At 43.0% G+C, this 18,837-nt stretch overlaps 1 protein-coding gene across 14 annotated transcripts in view; it reads left to right on the plus strand.

The window, feature by feature from the left end:
• The window catches only part of adgrb2 (adhesion G protein-coupled receptor B2), a 217,196-nt gene that overhangs the window by 118,806 nt on the left and 79,553 nt on the right, over window positions 1–18,837 (plus strand). For all 14 annotated transcript variants that reach the window (XM_034599688.1, XM_034599694.1, XM_034599693.1 and 11 more), the window contains exons 5-12: window positions 4,035–4,199; window positions 4,589–4,753; window positions 7,991–8,092; window positions 10,752–10,858; window positions 12,104–12,298; window positions 12,669–12,737; window positions 13,266–13,374; window positions 13,598–13,744. In XM_034599688.1, the coding sequence (XP_034455579.1) occupies window positions 4,035–4,199; window positions 4,589–4,753; window positions 7,991–8,092; window positions 10,752–10,858; window positions 12,104–12,298; window positions 12,669–12,737; window positions 13,266–13,374; window positions 13,598–13,744 (1,059 nt within the window). The remainder of the gene's footprint in view (window positions 1–4,034; window positions 4,200–4,588; window positions 4,754–7,990; window positions 8,093–10,751; window positions 10,859–12,103; window positions 12,299–12,668; window positions 12,738–13,265; window positions 13,375–13,597; window positions 13,745–18,837) is intronic.

Consider the following 18,837-nt stretch of genomic DNA (forward strand, 5'->3'; position numbering starts at 1 on the left):
GTCGGTGTGAGTGTGTGTGCGCTAGTCCGTAATCACTCACTGCCTCAGCAATTATCACAGGCTAAGTGCTTTTTATTTATTATTTCTAAGGCAAAAACAAATATTCAAAATTCATATTTCCGGTGACTGTGGATGCTCACTGCCTTCTGCCTGTCTATCCTCACCTAACCCCCTCAACTGACTATTTGTTTATTGAGTTATTGTTTTTTTCTATCTTTCAAAGCAAGGGCTTTATAAGGTTAATATTTAAATAAAACTAAACTTCCCCCATTGCCAAAGAGGTTCAAAAAAATGGGAGGAAAAGGAAGATGTCATAATCAAACGTACGGCCCGCGGGATGTTTCGCCATGGTGTTTTGGGAATATGATGGAAAGAGAAGGTTTGGGATAAAGGGTATAAGCTCTTCCTTCAAGGGCCTATGTACAGTATGTGTGTTTTCATACGGCTCATGCGTTTGTGTATGGGTGTGTGAATCTGTCACAACAGACTCGGCGAGCTTTTGGGAGTTCAAAGGCACTGGTTCTTTGAAATGATGAATACCAGCACAGGCCTTTTGCCAGAAACGTCCATGCAGAGAGAATAGAGCTTTGTTGGATCTCGTCTGTGTGTCCTGGCGTGTCTGCCTTGTAGAATTGATTTCATTGCAAATACTATCGAGACTGTATACGCCATAAAACATGCTCCATACAAACAGCACAATACACCAGTGAAGACTCACATTTAAATAACTGGACTCTTCTAGTTTAATTTCATACCTTTCCTATCAATGCCCTTTCTCCTGTGTAGACACAAATGCTAAGCTAACACATTAAACACATGAATGCACGCGTGGGCAGAGCTGCAAATGTTAATAAGACAGCTGTGGTACCCAGTCAACAGGCTAAGAGTAAAGTCAGTATAAAATGTCATATATGAATAATTCATTTGATCATATCAGACCTTATGAGCTTCCGAGCGTCAAGAACCTAAAAAGGCTTCCGTGTGTAGGCAGAGAGCCGTCTGGAAATTGCCTTCTGAGTTTCCTGACACCTACATTTTCCGTCTCACAATGTAAATAGTCAGTTCATAGCCAAGTATATGCGGGGATTAATGGTGACATCTTAATTACAGAGAGCCACCGGAGAGCTGTCACGCTTTGCTCCTGACTTATTCTGATCAATGGGTGGGTTTTGCTCCTCTCCTGGAAACTCTCTGGAAATAGTTTAAACCTTGCGATTGACGCAATGGTGTTCCTGCTCAAGATTGAAAGCACTTTTAGTGTCATTTTGGGATTACAGGTTTTGCTGTAAATGCCGTTTCCTCTGTGCACCAACATAACTTACGTATTTATGACATATTCCTTTTCAGATGATAGAACGATAAGCAGTCGGAAAAAGGTTTATTTCTCTTTTGATTGTCTTTCAAATACATTTTCTTAGACTAAAGACTTTAATGACGGGATTAGGGCCTGAGAAATGTAACATTCACATTTAAATTCAAGCTGTCATCTCCGACATGGTGTTAGCCTGAGACATAGCTGGAACACTGTACAGATCGCACACAGCATGATTGACCACATTACCAAGGGAAGTTGGCACTGACTTCCCACTGGGAGAAGCAGACAAATAGATTTAAAACACTGTGCTTCACTTCCTCGGCTGCTTCCAGCCCTTTTGTGTGTAATGTGCACCTCAGTATATCATTCTGAGCCTGAACAGTTCTCACTTTGAATTCCTTTTCTTGTTAAAATAGAGACATGCAGACAGGCTACTGTACAGTCCTGCAGCACATTTACAATAGCTAAGGTTTCAACTGCAGAGGTTTAGGACAGCTGATTTGTCAGTGAAGGTTTTATCAGCCTTGACCAAACTTGAATTGCTCCACATATGTGAAACTCATTTCTTGCTAAATATTCTTTTGGTTATTATCAAGACTTAAAGCTACAGTAAACAGCAGTACACAGGATTCTGACAACACTGTATCTAATGTTAAATGTAAAAGTTGTATTGTATTTGTACGTGTGATCAAAGTACTTTATATCTGTTTTGTGTCTTTAAGCCGTTTTTTGGGGGTTTAAAGCAAACAAAAAACAAAAACAAAAAAGCTCTGATCTACCCATTCTACGCTACCTGCCTGAAAAATAAACATCCTAGCTTTCTATTAGCTTTCTAAGGTGAAAATATTGTACGTGACTGTTTGCATTTACAGCAACAAACTGGCTATTTAAGTACATTTGAAATGTCATCAAATGATCATAGCTTTGCTGTAGTTATTGTTGTAAAATATGACAAAGCAAAACACAATTGAAAGACGAGCTGACGTCCATCAGCTGGATTTCTTTCAGCGTAAGTGACACTGCTGCCAACTGAACAAGGCACTGGATTGTTACTCATTCTGAAATGATTACCTCCAGGAGGAAAGCTAAACATGTGTTTGTGTGACAGGAGAGTGGAAAGTGCAACGCATTTATCTGAGAATAGAACATCAACTATTCAGTGCAGGTAATTAATGTGTACGCCAAAAGCCACGGCCGGTGTGACAGTGTTATAATGCAAAACATTGCCTTGTCAAGTTTACGGCTACGACAGGTGGTGTTTTAAATATTATCCCCTTGAGACCTTCAACCGGAGCAATCATACAGGTCGGTCAGTAGGAAAACAGATGCATTAACAAGCCTTTGCTGTCCGGGATACGAGTGCACTTTTATAAGCAGGGTAGGATTTTGGTAATTAATATGAAAATAAAAAGATGAACACAGTCTCCACTTCCTCACATTATCCAGAAGACTTGATGTGAGCGCTGCCATCCTGTGCATTTGGAGCCATGCTCGACCAATCACGAGTCACCCTCAGCTGTCAATCGTGACGTTTCACTCGTTTTTTTATAACATTAAATAATTATGTAAAACCAAACTTACCACTAGCATTTGAACATACGTCAATGTGATAAGAACTACCTATAAAAAATCCTTTGACATAACCTTTTTAATTTGGTCCATGTCCCATCCACTAACATGGAGGAGACAGGATTTATGACCCATACTGCAACAAAACACCAGTTGGCAATTAAGATGCTCCAGCTTCACCGTAGGGGAACAGTCAGTCGTCCATCTTTATTAACAGTCCATGGTCAAAACTAACAATTTCATAGAGTCACTTAATTCTGCAATATTCTGAAATATACCATATAGGGGTAACAGATATCTCTGAATCCAAAATCTGTATCAGGAACTCAGTATTCACCAACATTTTATCTATCGCAGATCTTCACCTGCATTTCCACTATTACCTTTTGTTCTTTTTTTATGGCACAGAATCTCAAAACTGTCCAAACCCTGACTAACTTTGAAGTTAACAAGGTATTACAAATATTTGACGAAACAGACTACCAATGATTAATCTCGCTGTTTTTGTCTGGTTGAATGTGGGTTTTTGTTTTTTTATTTATTTGACAGCTCAATCACTGCAGCAACACTCCCTTATTGAAGGAGACAGTGGGGTCTTTGATTACACCGGTGCATGTTATCAGACTTACGTTAAGCTGTTTGGTATTCATGCCTCGTCTGACAGGCGGTACAACATTATATCATTTTTTTTTGCATCTAATTCTGAGCAAATACCAGTCAAAAGTTGAAATGTGGGTTCTTTATAATACCACTGTGAATGAAAATCCTACTGATTGTACTCTGTGTGAACTCTTTAAAACAAAGCATGAAAGGAATTGTAATCAGCTGTTTCACAACAGATTGAAATATTTAAAAAATGTCCACGGACCCATAAAGTGTGTTATGTTTGTTTGTGGCTATTTATGGAAAACCAAATAGCTCCTGCAGTTAATTTGATCTGCATCTTAACTCATTTTGTTCCCTTGTAGCCGCCTCACTTTCTCCGCCGTGTCTCTTTTCTTTCCTCTGCACCCACTTCCTCCTTCCCTTTCTACAAAAATCTGGATCAATCTATTCTGATTTCCCCCCGTGTCTCTCAAAAAACGTCCTCATTCTGACCTCATCCTTTCTGTCTCTCTTTATCTGCCTCCACCTCTCTCCCTGTGTCCAGTGGAGGGCCAGTGGTTGGAGTGGGCGCCGTGGTCCAAGTGCAGCGCGACGTGCAACACGGGAACCCAGGAGAGGCAGAGACGCTGCAGCTCGTCGGCGCACGGCTGGGCTGAATGTAAGGGCCCCCATCAGGAGAGCAGAGACTGCGTCAACCCTTCATGTGGTGGTAAGGCTTACAAATTAATGCTTAGTATTCCCACTCACATGCGCTCAAATGCCATTATATAAACACAGAACATGCATTATCCAAAGGCATCCGCATGGTCTTTTGTGATTTGCCTTTTTGCGTCCTTGCAATTTGTGGGTTGGGACCCAATTTGGCTTGCGTGTCTGTGTCGTCCGGGGCCCTGGAGGACAAGAAAACTAGTATGTTTTAATGAACCTGGGAACCAGAGGGGGGTCGCACTGCCTTAATTTGTTTTTTGCTCTGAAAAAAATAGACAAGGTTTAGCAGCAGCTGCCTCAGACTTGCAAGATAAATTCCTGTTTCCCCTCAACACCTCACACCGCTGTTGTCGCAACCCACTCTTCCTCCCCTGCCTTGTTGGCTGCTAGGTGGAGGTAACTGGGGCAGCTGGAACCACTGGAGTCTCTGCAGCAAGACATGTGACTCGGGTTGGCAGCGTCGTTTCAGGATGTGTGAGGGCACCGGTGCACAGGGCTACCCCTGTGAAGGCTCAGGAGAGGAGGTTCGCTCCTGCAACGAGAAGAAGTGCCCTGGTCAGTGACTTCAGTGTGTGAGCTGAGTAAATGAGGGAGAACATCAGTTTATATACTTATGTACATATTATTCAAGCTTATTCTGTATAAACCATTCATCTTAGACGTTACCTGTGTGGCTGATTTGCTCTGGGTGGGAATTGTAACAAGGTCAAAGCTACGTTTAATCTGGTTAGTTTTAGATTCACAAAGCAATTTAGGGAGCGCACTAAAGACCTCAGAGATACACATGTCCTGTACTTGGCAGTTGTAGACCAGCGTGCGTCTGATGTTGGCGCATTGTCAATTTGGTGGGTAGTTGTAGTCTTTCCATTTGAATGGAAATTATTTTAGAATAATTTATTTTTAATAATTTTCCGATCCATCTACAATATCATTATGGTATCACCAACTAAACACTAGTTCTGATTTCATGGTCATTCAAACATTATATCGTAAAGTAAAGTAATCCTGCGAGCCTGGGCAACTCCATTTCTGGAGAGACAAGTACGGCTTCTGCATCTTTTTCTTCTTCTAATTTCAACTTCCTGCATTCGGTCTGAAAATCAACTATCCAAAGAACTGGTTTCACACTGCAAACGAAAACAGAGGGTTTGGTTTGATGCGGACCGAGACCACCTCTCTTGGTCAGAACGTATTTAGGTCAGGTAGTCCAGTCCGTGGTCCGAGGAACCTTTCACACCTTTTCTTTTGGTTCGGACTAAACTGAAAAGTCTGGACCAAACAAGGTAGGTGGGAATGTGCCCTCTGCCTACCTCTCATAGTGAGTGTCTGACAGGAAAACGAAGTGTCTGTGTGTACCTGTGTGTGTGTGTGTGTGTGTGTGTGTGTGTGTGTGTGTGTGTGTGTGTGTGTGTGTGTGTGTGTGTGTGTGTGTGTGTGTGTGTGTGTGTGCGCGCGAGAGCTGCACACGCACAGCATGTCAATTCACTGAGTCGATTCACACCACAACTAAAGGCTTCGACCATATTTTTAGAACAGCACTCTTCCGATCTTTGACTGCCTCTTGTCTGTGTTCCTGTCGATTCTCATACCCATCCATCTTTGCCTCTTCATGGATTTTTCATGTCCTTTCCATGTGGTGCTTTCCTTGTTTGTTGATTTTTTTTTTACCTACAAACACTGCAACAAACAAACAGTCTTTCATCGAGCGTTATCGTGCTGTTAATTCTTGCTTTATGAACGTATGGAAAAGAAAGCGATACACAGCAATTGTGGCGAATGCAAAAGTCTAGGCAGCTCGCTGGAACTTAATTAAGTTGTAATGGAGTCTTAAGTGACTCATTAAAACTTGTAAGGCAGAATTATCCGCTGATGACATTTCCAGAGGTGATGAGTTCTCAAACCCTGTGATTACACTCAACAACCATTGGTTCCTCTAAGCAGCCGACGGAGGATCTGGAAATTAAGCTGATTGATGCCCACAAAAGTACAGGAAACTTTGAAAGGTCAAGACAATATCCGGAAGACCAAGACAACTTCTAGACAAGACAGAACGTCTGCTGGGTAGAAAGACAGCATATGATGCGTGTTCCATATTTCGGGAAGTGGAAGAGTTGTTCTTTGGCCACAATCACCAAATGTGTCTTAGGAGACAAAAATAAACACCATTTGATGAAAACACCATTTTCCCCAACTGTTTAGACAGGAGGCTTGTACAGAGGCTTGAGTTCTCCCGCAGCCAACGCATGTTCGATTCCGACCTGGCCCTTTGTTGCACGTCTTCGCCACTTTCTCTCCCCCTTTCATGCTCTGTCCTATCAAATAAAGGCCTGAAGCCCAAAAACTATGGACAGTGTTATATAAGGGTGATGTTTTGCTTCAGTGTTGCGTGCCAGCAGTAGCACAGGAAACATTACACTGATAAAGGATGAATGGATGATTTTTGATGCATGAAAAACGTGAACGTGAAAAGAGGCTGGTTTTCGAGAACTGGTCAATGACTAGAAGCAAACTCAAACTTATGAATAAGGTTGGGTATTGTCCGATGGCAGTGCTACATCGATGCTTTTAAAATAGTTCAGGCGCCTAAACAGTCACTGATAACGATACATTTTTTTAAAATGTATCCCCAGAACAACAGTCAATCAGCTTTTTCACTGCTTAGGCAAGTTATTGACAGATTGACACTCGTCACCAATTGTCTGGAAATGGTTTTCAAACATTAGCTGCACGTCCTCGGTGTTGGAATCCCTTTGCGTGAAATACGGCCACACATTGGACCGTCTAGCTTTAAACATTTTGTTGTCACGTCAACTCGAGTTTGAGGTGGCTCCTAGCAAACTGTAGGCAAATGTTACGTGCTGCCAGGGCCTTGAAGAGAGTGCGGTGATATTAATGTCGCCTGTAAGCCAGGCAACTATTTGGGTACATAGCTCAGGCACCAACAATTTGTTTCATTACCCAACCCTAACCACGAATGGAATACATTTTGTTATGTGTTTCTAGTTGAGATGTTCAATACCCACTGTGAGTGTCAGCCACTGCAAGAATCAGTGTTCCCTTAATAAGCATGTGTGTTGACTGAAGGTGTGTGTGTGTGTGTGTGTGTGTGTGTGTGTGTGTGTGTGTGGGGGGGGGAATTTGAACAAGTCTCAACCCCACATTCGCCTCTGACAGGCTACCAATGATAAATGTTTGAGTGCAGCCTCCACCGTGACCCCTTGTTTTGAGAGGCTCTCAAGTATCTCTTACACAAGACGAGGATCTTGTCTGTTGGCTTTGCAGGGTGAACATCATATCGTATTTTCCCCTCTCTTTGTGTGTCTCTCTGTGCTCTCTCTGTCCCACTTCATCTCACTGCAGCGCCTCTGCCAACACTCGTCTGCCCCCTCGGAATATCTTCACAGCGCTGCCCCTCGTTTTTATTTTTATTTTTTTCATCAGGGTTATGAAAGAGAGGGAGGAGGGGGGTGGGGGGGGAAACAGATGAATAAAGAGAGGGGGTAAGATGAACAAGGAGTGAGATACTGTACCGAGGCAGTGACACTGACAGAGAGCACTGAGCAATGTACAAGGGAATAAGATTGGGAGCTGCTGCAGGAGAACATTGATTTGAATCTTGTTTTTTTGCGCTTTTCTGTCTCCCTATTTTTTCTGTGGCTTCGGTGTTGGAGTGGTAGCGTGTGTGTGTGTGTTAGCGTGTGTGTGTGTGTGATGAATTTTCTTTTTTCCGTGAGCCTGCTACACTATGCTTCACTTCACTATTCCTATGTGTCTCTCCCCCTACGTCTACAGCTCCTCATGAGATATGTAAAGATGAGCATCTCCTCTCGATGTCATGGAAGAGAGCCTCAGCTGGAGAAACCGTCTACAACAAGTGTCCAACTAACTCCACTGGTCAGTCACATGGCGCGCCTGAAGCTCATATTGCTGCTGGCATGTTTTATTTATCACAAATTGTGTGTTCGTGTGTTTGTGAATGATGCATGTTGGAGAACTCAGTGACTCACACTGTAGCCGAGGCTCCAACCGGTCATACGCTGGCAGTAGAAAATGTGCCCTGCAGGCCTAGAATGTAAGAGGCTTGTTTGCCCAGTGAATGTATGTATATAATGAATGTATCATCACCACAGGCCCTGGACAACAGCCACACACACAGCACTTATCACTTTGGAATTATTTAGGTCTTTTTGTACATGCCACATTCAGCTTTAGGAGTTTACATACATTAGCACCAAAAGTGGGACTACATGAGACCGCATGATTGTTTAGGCCTTCTTAGAAGAACACTTATTGTTCAAGGGGTCAATGGCAGTGGAGTGACAGTATGCTATCATCATGTTGTCATCCAGGTCCAAAGTTTATTCGTTACCCTCAACATTTGCAAGGAATGCTCTCCTGAGGCGTCAGAAACAGGCAATATATACATTTAAAAAATCCTGTTACAAAATCACATTTACTCTAATATAAAAGAAAACTGTGTTACTTGAAGGGGAATTCTAATATTTATAAATATGTCCGTGTTAATGAATGGTACTTAAAAAAGCAGCAGCGACATGGTGGCAGTGACTACAGTGTATTCTTATGGGGCAGCAGTGACAGTCCATTAAATGTAAATTGTTACACTGGGTCTTTGCTAATAGCCTGGCAGCAACACACATGTCTCACTCTCAAGCCTCGTGGGACTCGGGTTGTTTGCATGAAGACAGAGGTGGAGACGTGAGAGAGCGATTCGGAGAGAGAGGAGTTTAGATTTCACTGAGAGAAACTATTATCGCTGCATCTTTTCCTGGATGTGGACAACGCTGATGAAGCGTTTGACTCGATGGACAAAGAGCTCCTTCAAACTGAAGAGCTGAGAAGAGAGCGCGGCAACAGGCAATAGAGGGACCGCCCGCTGCTGCACGGTGGCGAGTGAGACCTCTCGTTGAGCCAGGTCTGTGTAATGTTGCCAGACACATAGCAAAGTCCCAGAATAACAATTTAATGGCAAAACAAAACACTTAATTGGACGCTTCATGGACTGTCACAGTTCCCCCTTAAGATTGAATTGTAGCCTCTGTGTCGTGGCTGCCGGCCGAGGTGATCTGGTTTATATGTGTTTATATACACACCCACATTTCTAAATGTAGGGCCCAGGATGGAAAATACCTAAATTTGTCATCAGCACATTAAAAAGTATATGATAGTAAATCTTAAGGCCAAGGACCCCCATTGGCTCGAGGGGCCTGAGCATGTGCCCACTTTGCCCAAGCAGTAATCTGTCAGTGATGTGGCATGTAGCATATGGAGGTAGAGAAAATAATGAAGTTACAGAACCTCATACTTAATCAACAAAATAAAAATCCCCCCAAAAAAATACCTTAATGTTCCACTTCAAATGTTTCTCTGTGAAAACAACCGCAGAGCAATCGTCAAAGTAGCACAGACAACACTGTAAAATAGATAGCAACTAATAAGAATATCCTGAATTAACTCTTCTGCATGTGTCAAATTTCGAAGGCTGAAAGTAATTTACAGTAAAATACAGTATTCCTATTTTTAGCTTTGATATACCGAGGCAGTCATAATAAAATATCCAATTCATGCATTAAACCAGCGTCTCCCCTTAATTAGTCCGGCAGAAATGTTTGAATGCTGTCAAACCTTATTGCTGTGTTACTTCAGAGTTTCTCTACCAGCCGGCTGCCAGAGCTTTGCTTTTAACTTCCAAGAGCAGAAACAAGAACAAATCTCAAAATCTTTTTTTTTTCTTTTCTTTCTTAGACACTGTTACATCATTTAAGCCAAGAGCAAATGTGGTTCAGACGGACTGTAATATAAACGTGTGTTTCTTCATCTCTCAAACCATGAGCATTGGCCATGACATCAAAGCATGTCTGTCCGAATCAGGCGGAGCCCGCCGGTAAAGAACAGTACGTCTGAGCTCAGCCGATGTACCAAATTTAATTAACAGACTTACTTAACACTTTATTTATTACAATCTATTAGTCTTTTTAAAAAAGGAAGAGCCAGAGTTTTGCTTGTGCATATTTATTTTGGCTTGGGAGAAGCTGGCAGTTGTTTGGCACTAGGTTCAATCAGACAGGTATCGGCTCCTCAACACTGTAGAACTGTAGACTATTTGGTTATTGTAACAATCCAACATACAATTTTTCAACAAGAAAACAACCAATGAAACCTTTTGTTTGAATTTTCAACCTCCGTTTTTGTATCCGTTGTCATTGTGAGGTTGCCAAATGCCAAACAGCCCTGGATCTACTTCAATTCATTGAGCACACGACATCCTGTGTTTAACCCTGACCCTATGATGAATGGAAAGTTAGTTCCAGAATTCAAACGAGGTTATTACGTGTTTTCAGGCAGTAGTATCCGTATACTGAGTATCTTTCTCCATCCTGATGCATGTTTCTGCTCCATGTAGATTCTACTGAAGCACAGCATGTCAGCCTCCAGTATAGACATCAGCAGTACTGTAGACAATGAGTGACTGGGCAGATTTAATTTCCAAATTTGCTGAATTTCATGTTCTCTGTTTGTGTCTCATTTCTTCTAGGATCTGCTAGTCGTCGCTGCATGCTGGACATTAATGGAGTTGCTTTCTGGGGTCCTCCGAGCTTCGCCAGATGCGTCTCACTTGAATTTAGATATTTACATTTAACTGTGAGTTACCTTTTTAACGAATCCCTACTCCCAAACTAAGAAGCTGCCTCTGCAATGATATTTTCACACCGTCAGCAAGAAGAAATTAAGAGGGCATACCACCACTAAGGCCCATGGCATCACATTTAAATTCACTATCGATCTTGATTTGTATTTGGATCTGCAGCAAATTACACACACACAAAATTTCCTGGATCAGGCCCTGGATTCACATTCTCACCAACATTGAATGAGTTCTTTCCTCACCCACACTGCATACTTCCAAGTTTTGTTGTAGTTTTTCCAGTAGTTTTTGTGTAATCCTGCAAACTAACAGACAGACAAACGCAGATAAAAGCATAACCTCCTTGGTGGAGCTAAAATGGAGTTGCCTTTTCCCTTGGCATCATTTTAGCCACTTAGGTTGGTTCTCTGCTTCACCTTCATCCAACTTGTCAGTCTCTACCTTTTCTCAAAAGTAATTTTCTCACTCAACTGCCCCATTTCCAGTCGTCAAGTACCTCTGTTCAACTTTAAAATTGTACCCGAGATATTGGAGTCTCTTTCCTCTAAGCTTGCCTGGTATCTCTGATTAGCTTTTCAGGAGCTCCGCGCTCACACTTATCAATTAATGAACACGGCTAATGAATGTGTTCATCAGCCAGACTGTTTCCCTGCGCTGTGAACTTCCACCTTTTTCATCTCCTCGATGATGGCGGAAGGAGATGGGGGTCAGGGATTGTGCATGACGGAGCAGGCCGCTCTGTTAGCTTTCTGTAGCAAGCTTTCATTAACTCCAGGAGTCAATAATTAATTTTCTGTGATTGCTGTTATCTTCTGTTCTTCCAGGCTGTCTCTCTACTTTATTCTCCCCCTTTTCTGCACATCAAATACACGCACACACGCACACGCACACACGCACGCACGCACACACACACACACACACACACACACACACACACACACACACACACACACACACACGCTTACACACGCTTACACACGCTTACACACACACTTCCATCTTTCTGTCTGTCTCTTTCTCTGAAGGTATGAACACCACATTTTGTCTCAGAGTAATGCTAGGCCTGTTTTTGCTCACCTGTCTTGAAAATCCAACCATGTACATATATAATTCCTTCTTTCTTGAAACATTCCCCTCAGCTCGCATCCAAAACATTTCTGTGATTACTGCCATTTCTGCCGTTGTTACGGACCACGCATGTTAAGACTTCATCTGACCCCCCTCTCTGTGTAATGTTGCAGTTACGAGAGCATCTCGCGAAGGGTCAGAGGACCCTGGCCGGGGAGGGCATGTCTCAGATCGTAAGGACTCTCCTGGAGCTCTTTCAGAGGAGGAGCTACTACAGTGGCGACCTTCTCTTTTCCACGGAGATCCTGCGAAATGTGACGGACACCTTCAAAAGAGCAACCTACATCCCAGCTCCCGACGACGTGCAGGTAGGCAGAACCACCGACTCGACTCTCGGAAAGTCAAGAAACCACGCGAACAATGCAGTCGTAGACACGGCCTCACACACAGATATACCTCTAAATTGATTAAATGTTAAAACTCTACTTTCTACAGTCGAGTGTGCATAACAGTGACTTACGGCCGCACAGTGCCTGTGGCCTCAGAGGTGATTTTATTCTCCTGTTTTACGATACAATACAATTCACAGACATTTTATATTTAACAATATGCCTGTGTACCTAATTAAAGAAGAGTACTGCAGTATGAGTGGTTGGTGGGTTCAAGGGACAATGCCCAACACTGTTGTGTGATTCTTGAGTTCCTTAGGCATTAACAACTACTGCATCTTGTGTCTAGAAATTCTTCCAGATAGTCAGTCACATGTTGGACATGGAAAATCTAGAGAAATGGGAGGACGCTCACCAGGTAAAGTTGTTTGTGTTTGTGTGTGTGTGTGTTTGTGTGTCTCCCTGTACACCTCTTTACTGTAACCGGTGGCTGCCTATAACTCTACCAGGTGTCCTAAATGTGTGTGTGTGTGTGATTAAGTATTGCCTGTGCACACACACCCTACATTAACTTTTAATTATTACAGTCATAAAAACACACCTGTTTACTAAACACAGTTGCTTCATATTAATTACACCAGGCAATAGACAAAAAATATGTGTCTTTGCACATTTGTGTGTTTTTGTGTGCGACCCAGCTTGATGCCCTTGAGTTGAGGTGTGTTTACATGCCATCTGGACCCGATAAACAAGCAAACCCAGTATGATATTCTATCCCACATGGTCACAGTTTACCACCCTGGAACGCAATCATTGGTCTAGATAATGAAACGAATAAAAATGTTTCGGCGGGTGAGCGATGTCTCACAGAAAGTCCGCCACGGCTTACGGTTATGTTGACGTCACAATCAATGCTGAGCTGTGTTGTTCCTCACTCCGTCCGCAGGTCGCTCCCGGTGCCGCTTTGCTGATGAGGACATTAGAGGATTTCATTCACCTCATCGGCGAAGCCCAGAAGCCTTTTCAGAGTTTTCTGGTGGTTACGAACAACCTCAGTAAGTGTCAAGTATTATCCAGTGCAACTTCTCAGGCCTAAAAAAACGTACTCATTTAATTTATGAATTTTGACTTGAAAAAACTCAATCGAGATACACAACACAGCTTTCATAGTTTTTGGCACACCGCATTTATCAAATCCTTATCCGCTGTTTTCTTGTGTCAGTCCCAACTTTGTCGCTGCAGTGAGTTTCAGGTGATTTATATCTCTTGTTTGTCCAGTGATAACCATCCAACGAGAGCCGGTGTCAGCAGTTTCCAGTGATATCAACTTCCCCATGAGGGGCCGGAGGGGGATGAAGGACTGGGCCAGAACCGCAGAGGACAAGCTCTACATCCCTAAAGAGGTCTTCACCACCCCTACGGAAGGTAGGAGAACTATCACGAAGAAATCCCCTGACCAGGGTTTGCCCAACAGTTCAGCTTTTTGCTGCTACTCTGTACTATTCACTGTGTTGTGGGGGTAAGGTTAAGACCATGAACATATGGTGAATTTTTATATTTCTTTCAAGAACTATCAAGAAACAATTATCAAGGCTAGTATATTTTCAACCAGATTCAAGGTCCAAGGACTAGGGATATCACTGAAAGTGGCTCATACAGGTGGCAAACAGCCGTCTTTCTTCAGTGGGTCTAAAAACTGAGCTCATAACCACGATTTGGATCTGATTCAGTTTTCATACACACAAGCAGCCTCGAGTCTTAGACATAAGAGGAAACGTTTTTACTCCCCTCAACGCTCTTTAGCCAAGGTCAGACGGCTAGAAGAGAAGAGTTATCCCAGTGTGAATTCACACACTCAGAGATGTGTCTCATGGAAGCAGATAGAAGCCTTCTCAAGGACATCGAAGGGCAACACTGCGAAATGACTTGGACTGTAAAGAGGCCCTGGAGGGCTTCTCAAGAAAATGCCGGTCTTTCATCTGTGAGGAAGTCTGCTGCATCCCCTTGAGTGCATCAAGTCCTCATATGATTTCGAAAAAGAGGAATCTCCGCTTTTAGCAGCAGAAGAAAGTTAACTGCTGTTTGTCTTAACTGCTGTGAATCTTTTTCCATGTGGTTTCAAGTAAGTAAAGTGATCATCCAAACGCAACACAAAGGAATAATAGGGGCGATTATAAATAGAAATACGCTGCCAGGAGACACGGGAGCTCACGTCATGGAGGGGAACCAAATGGACCTAAAACAGTGGGGGAAAATGTAGGTTATGGTAGAAAAGGGAATTACCGTGGCAGAGGCAATGCACTGCCAATGAAGGCAAAGGTCACATCTCGCAGGAAATTAGACTGGCAGACTTCCTGTCTGGCACCCTGTCCCCTTCCCCAAATTAAAGTTCAGAGAGGCTGCAGGCCGAGAGAGAGAGCAGAGCTGTCTCTGACCTCTGACTCGCAGTGATGACGCTGAATCTCTTTGACTGACGCTCGGAACATCCTCTACCAGAACCTCAGGGCACCTCACCTCAACTCACCTCATATCTGTGCCCACATTATGCAGAATGTAAATTGCTTACTCCGCCACCCAACCATCCTTTTTGCTTTCATGAAACAGAACCTGTTTATTAAGCTTTCTGGGTAAGCTTGTTTTATGCTACTACAATGCAATGTTTTTTTCTTCTTTCTTATTCTCCATTGAAAATGTCCCTTTGTTTTCTTCACTGCTTTTCATGCCTTTTTTCCGCCACCGTTTTTTTGTCCCTTGGTGTGCCGGTGCGATAAAAGTGACCGGATGCAGCACATTTACACTGCTATCCTCTCATATGATACTCAGGACATGTAAGTTCCATTTTAGCATATTCCATTTCATAAATTATTCCATCCAAACTTCATATAGCCTCCATATAGACTTGAGATAGGAAATGATTAGTACCCTTTGCCCCTGTGGAAACTCTGCCTCTTCCCATTGGCCGCCCATGTGTTGAGTTCTCCCGTTGATTGCTATCAGTTTGTTTGGTTCATTTACTCCGTAATGAAAGCCCATCTCAGATGGACAGCTTAAACATGCTCATAAAGGCCCAGCGGCACCTTTGTGTGGGTCTGTGCGCACATACGCGCAGTCAATTGATAGGTTCATGAGCCGCTTCACTGGGCAGAGGCTGGGACTGTTCTTCACCGATTTTCGAGGTGTTGAACTCCCCTCTCTCCCGCCGCTGTCTCTCTCTTTCTCTCACAGCTACACATGCAGACAGTACGTGCCATCTCGCAGCCGCGCACACACACATTCATCAAAACATATACGAGCCAACAATGATTTCATATTTTAACTATCCCAGTGCTTGTACAAGCTAATGGTTATGCAACATTAACTTTGAGAATGCATCAAGAAAGAACAAAAACACAATAATCTCTGATCTTAAGTAAGAATGACTTTCTTATTTGCACTTTCACTCTTGCTATGTTGATATTAAACTTATCATGAGCTTGGAATATGACTTTCTTGGTTGATAATCAGTGCTGATGGCTTTAATAGAAATAGTTTGACATGTTAGGACACAATATCCCTACTGTCTCCCTTTAATAGAGAAATGGAATGAAATGAGAAGAGTGATACCACAATGTAGCCTATAGTCTTGCATTAGTTTGTTTCAACTGTACACAAAAAGTTACATCAACAATAATACAGCACTTCAGGAAGTCACTGCTCCTAACTTTGTTTCCCAATTAGGGACACGGCTTCTCATGTTTCCATTTCTGTTCCTACAATAGATTCAATGTGTTAATTAGTGAGCTTTAGATGTGTTGGGAGGCATAGTTGTGAACCCTTTACAAAGCCAGGCTAACCACTTACCCTGTTCCCTGTTTAGCTAATCTTGGCTCTTGGCTCCAGCTCTACAGAGACTCCAAAGCTGCTGGCTGGATGCAGCGTAGGTCATCCACCCTGCCTCCTCCATGTTAGCAGAGGGGACATGGGCAAACTTAAAAGTCTAATTACACTGGAAATAAATGCAATTCATTTCAGGGCTTTCTATGTCCTTTTGATTATGTGTCTGATAAGTTTGCTTTTAATAAGTTATTTGGGACCTTGATAATCTGACTCCAGCCCTCGATCACTATACCGTGCCGGCTCCAGATAAACAAGATGGCAGAGCTCATATCTGGGATATTTGGGCTTCATCTCTGGCTGGAGATGGAGACACAAGTTGTCTATCTTCGTGTATATATGGTTAACAAACAGATCTGCAAGTGCTATCAATCGTTTCATCCACTTTCTAAGAGAGCGAATATTTATATTTGTCAAACTTCTCAACAGCCAGAATGTTTTAGCTAAATTTGAGAGAACAGAATTTAAATTAAACTCGGTATGGAGTGGAGTGTATACAGTGGCATTATGTAAAACAGTATAATAATTTTAAAAAAAAGTGGGTAGCATTGTTGTCAATTCATATTTGGGCTGGGGTAAGTTATCTTGTCAGTCTGTCTGGTTCATTGGCCAATAGAAAAATGCTTTTGTTACAAGAAAGAACCTTTGGAGGAAGATAAAGAGCAACTCACAAGGGACTATTTGGCTGGAGCTTTTCGATCTTTGATTAAAACCATGAATTATTGCTGAGCATCAAGTCCGAGCACATCTTCCCCCTGACAGATGGCGTATTAAAGTTCACTGCAGGTGAATTGTGGGTTGCCATTTTGCTGGATAACAGCTGACCACCAATCACTTAGAGGTTTGACGAGGAGAGAGAGAGTGACGAAAAGTCTGTTCAGGGGCAATTTTTTTGTGGAATTAATCAGTCGCACGGGTAGGAGTGCAGCCCCCCCCCCCCCCCCCCCCCCCCCCCCCCCCCCCCCCCCCCCCCCCCCCCGCTCACTGATTAACAGTTTACCCACAATACACTGACTTTGTCATTTGCATGCCTTTGTGGACACTCTCCAATTAGGATCCACCTTACTCACATGATCTGCCCCTCAAGCTGAGTGGCTTCACATGCACTCAGCTTTTGAAGAGAAATACCAGCTAACTGATGCCAACTAATTAGGTTTTGTTCTCATTATGTATATTTCATAGTTATAAAAACTTTTTGAAACATTTTGAATTCTTAATACCAACAATTCTGGTGTCACTGCTCACCAGGTTTGGGGGATCTAACCACTTTATTCCATATGTAGACATGAAATGTATGACTTGCCATCAATCATATTCTTTGCTTAATGATATTTCTTCATGAAAGCTTTTCATGAAGAAATGCAGGAATGATCAGCAGACCCTGTTTTTAACTTGCCTGACCTCCTGATTGGTCAAAACTTACAATTTTGTGTATTTGCTTAACAAATAAAACTCAATGAATTTAGTGAAAGCAAATACTTTGCTAAGTTTACAAAGCCGATGCAGTTACCTGCTGTGCATTTGGTTTCTTTCTTTATCTTTGTGTTCTTTTCTAACTTTGTAATTTCCTGGCTTACCTGTGTTTGTGTTTGTTCAGTTCTGCTTTGCAACCGGCTCGGAGGCGATGTTTTTTTATGTTTGTGCATTGTTCCCGCTCATGTTATTTCCTGTGCTTCAGTCTCCCAGTAGGTTTGAACAATCACCGGTGACATTAAAGCGTCTTGACTGCACCTACATGTGTCTTTGTGCATCTGCATTCGGGTCCAGAAATCATTGAACCGTGACACATAGGCTCTTTCATCCCCGACTTTAATCTATTTTTTTTCTATTCTCCTCACATTTGCTTTTTTTCTCTCCCACTGTCAGGATCTTTTTCGTCTCTTTCTCGCCTCGCCTCGCCTGTCTTGCATAGCTATCTCTCTTCCGACAGATTTTGGATGAGTCACCCAGTACATCTGATACCATCGACCCCATCCGCCCGACCTCTCTTTCTCCTCCCCTCCTCCGTCCCCCTCTGCTGATGCTCCTCCATCGCTTCTCTCGGCCTAAAAGGGCAAAGGAGGGAGTGGCGTCCCTCAACATGAACTCTTTCCCTCTTACTTTTCTCCGCCCGCCTCACTCGAGACAAAGTGACATTTACAGAGGGACAGTGCGTCTCCTCGGGAGCCCCTGCTCTTTTTGTCAAAAGAACACCAGAGGGAGCGATGGAAGGCGAGGGGTTGTAAAGGAGTGTTGAAAAGTTGGTTGGAAAATGCCAACAACAGAGGAGGGTGGTGGAGGTGGAGGAGGAAAGGGGATACGAAACTAGGGGGGGGGGGGAGTAAATGATAGAAGGACGCTGTCTAAAGAGAGCTGCAACGCTTTGACTTGACTTTGACTTTATTTCTTTCTTAAGTTACTTCCCCCCCTTTGAGCGATGGGCTTGCTTTTAGAAGTGAGGCTTGTGTGTGAGGTCTAACTGAGCAATAGGTGAGCTACTCGCGGCTCAGAGGTGAACAAACTAACACAAACAGTGTCTCCAGCCACACAAAGGATCTTTCACCTGAATTAGCCGCACGTCTTTAAACTCAGAAGCTTAATTAGGAGTATGAAATATGTAGCTGTCACACGCTTCAGGAATGTGCCGCAAATTACAAACTTCCCTT

The sequence above is a fragment of the Hippoglossus hippoglossus genome, chromosome 11 (genome assembly GCF_009819705.1).
Source record: "Hippoglossus hippoglossus isolate fHipHip1 chromosome 11, fHipHip1.pri, whole genome shotgun sequence".
Lineage (NCBI taxonomy): Eukaryota > Metazoa > Chordata > Actinopteri > Pleuronectiformes > Pleuronectidae > Hippoglossus > Hippoglossus hippoglossus.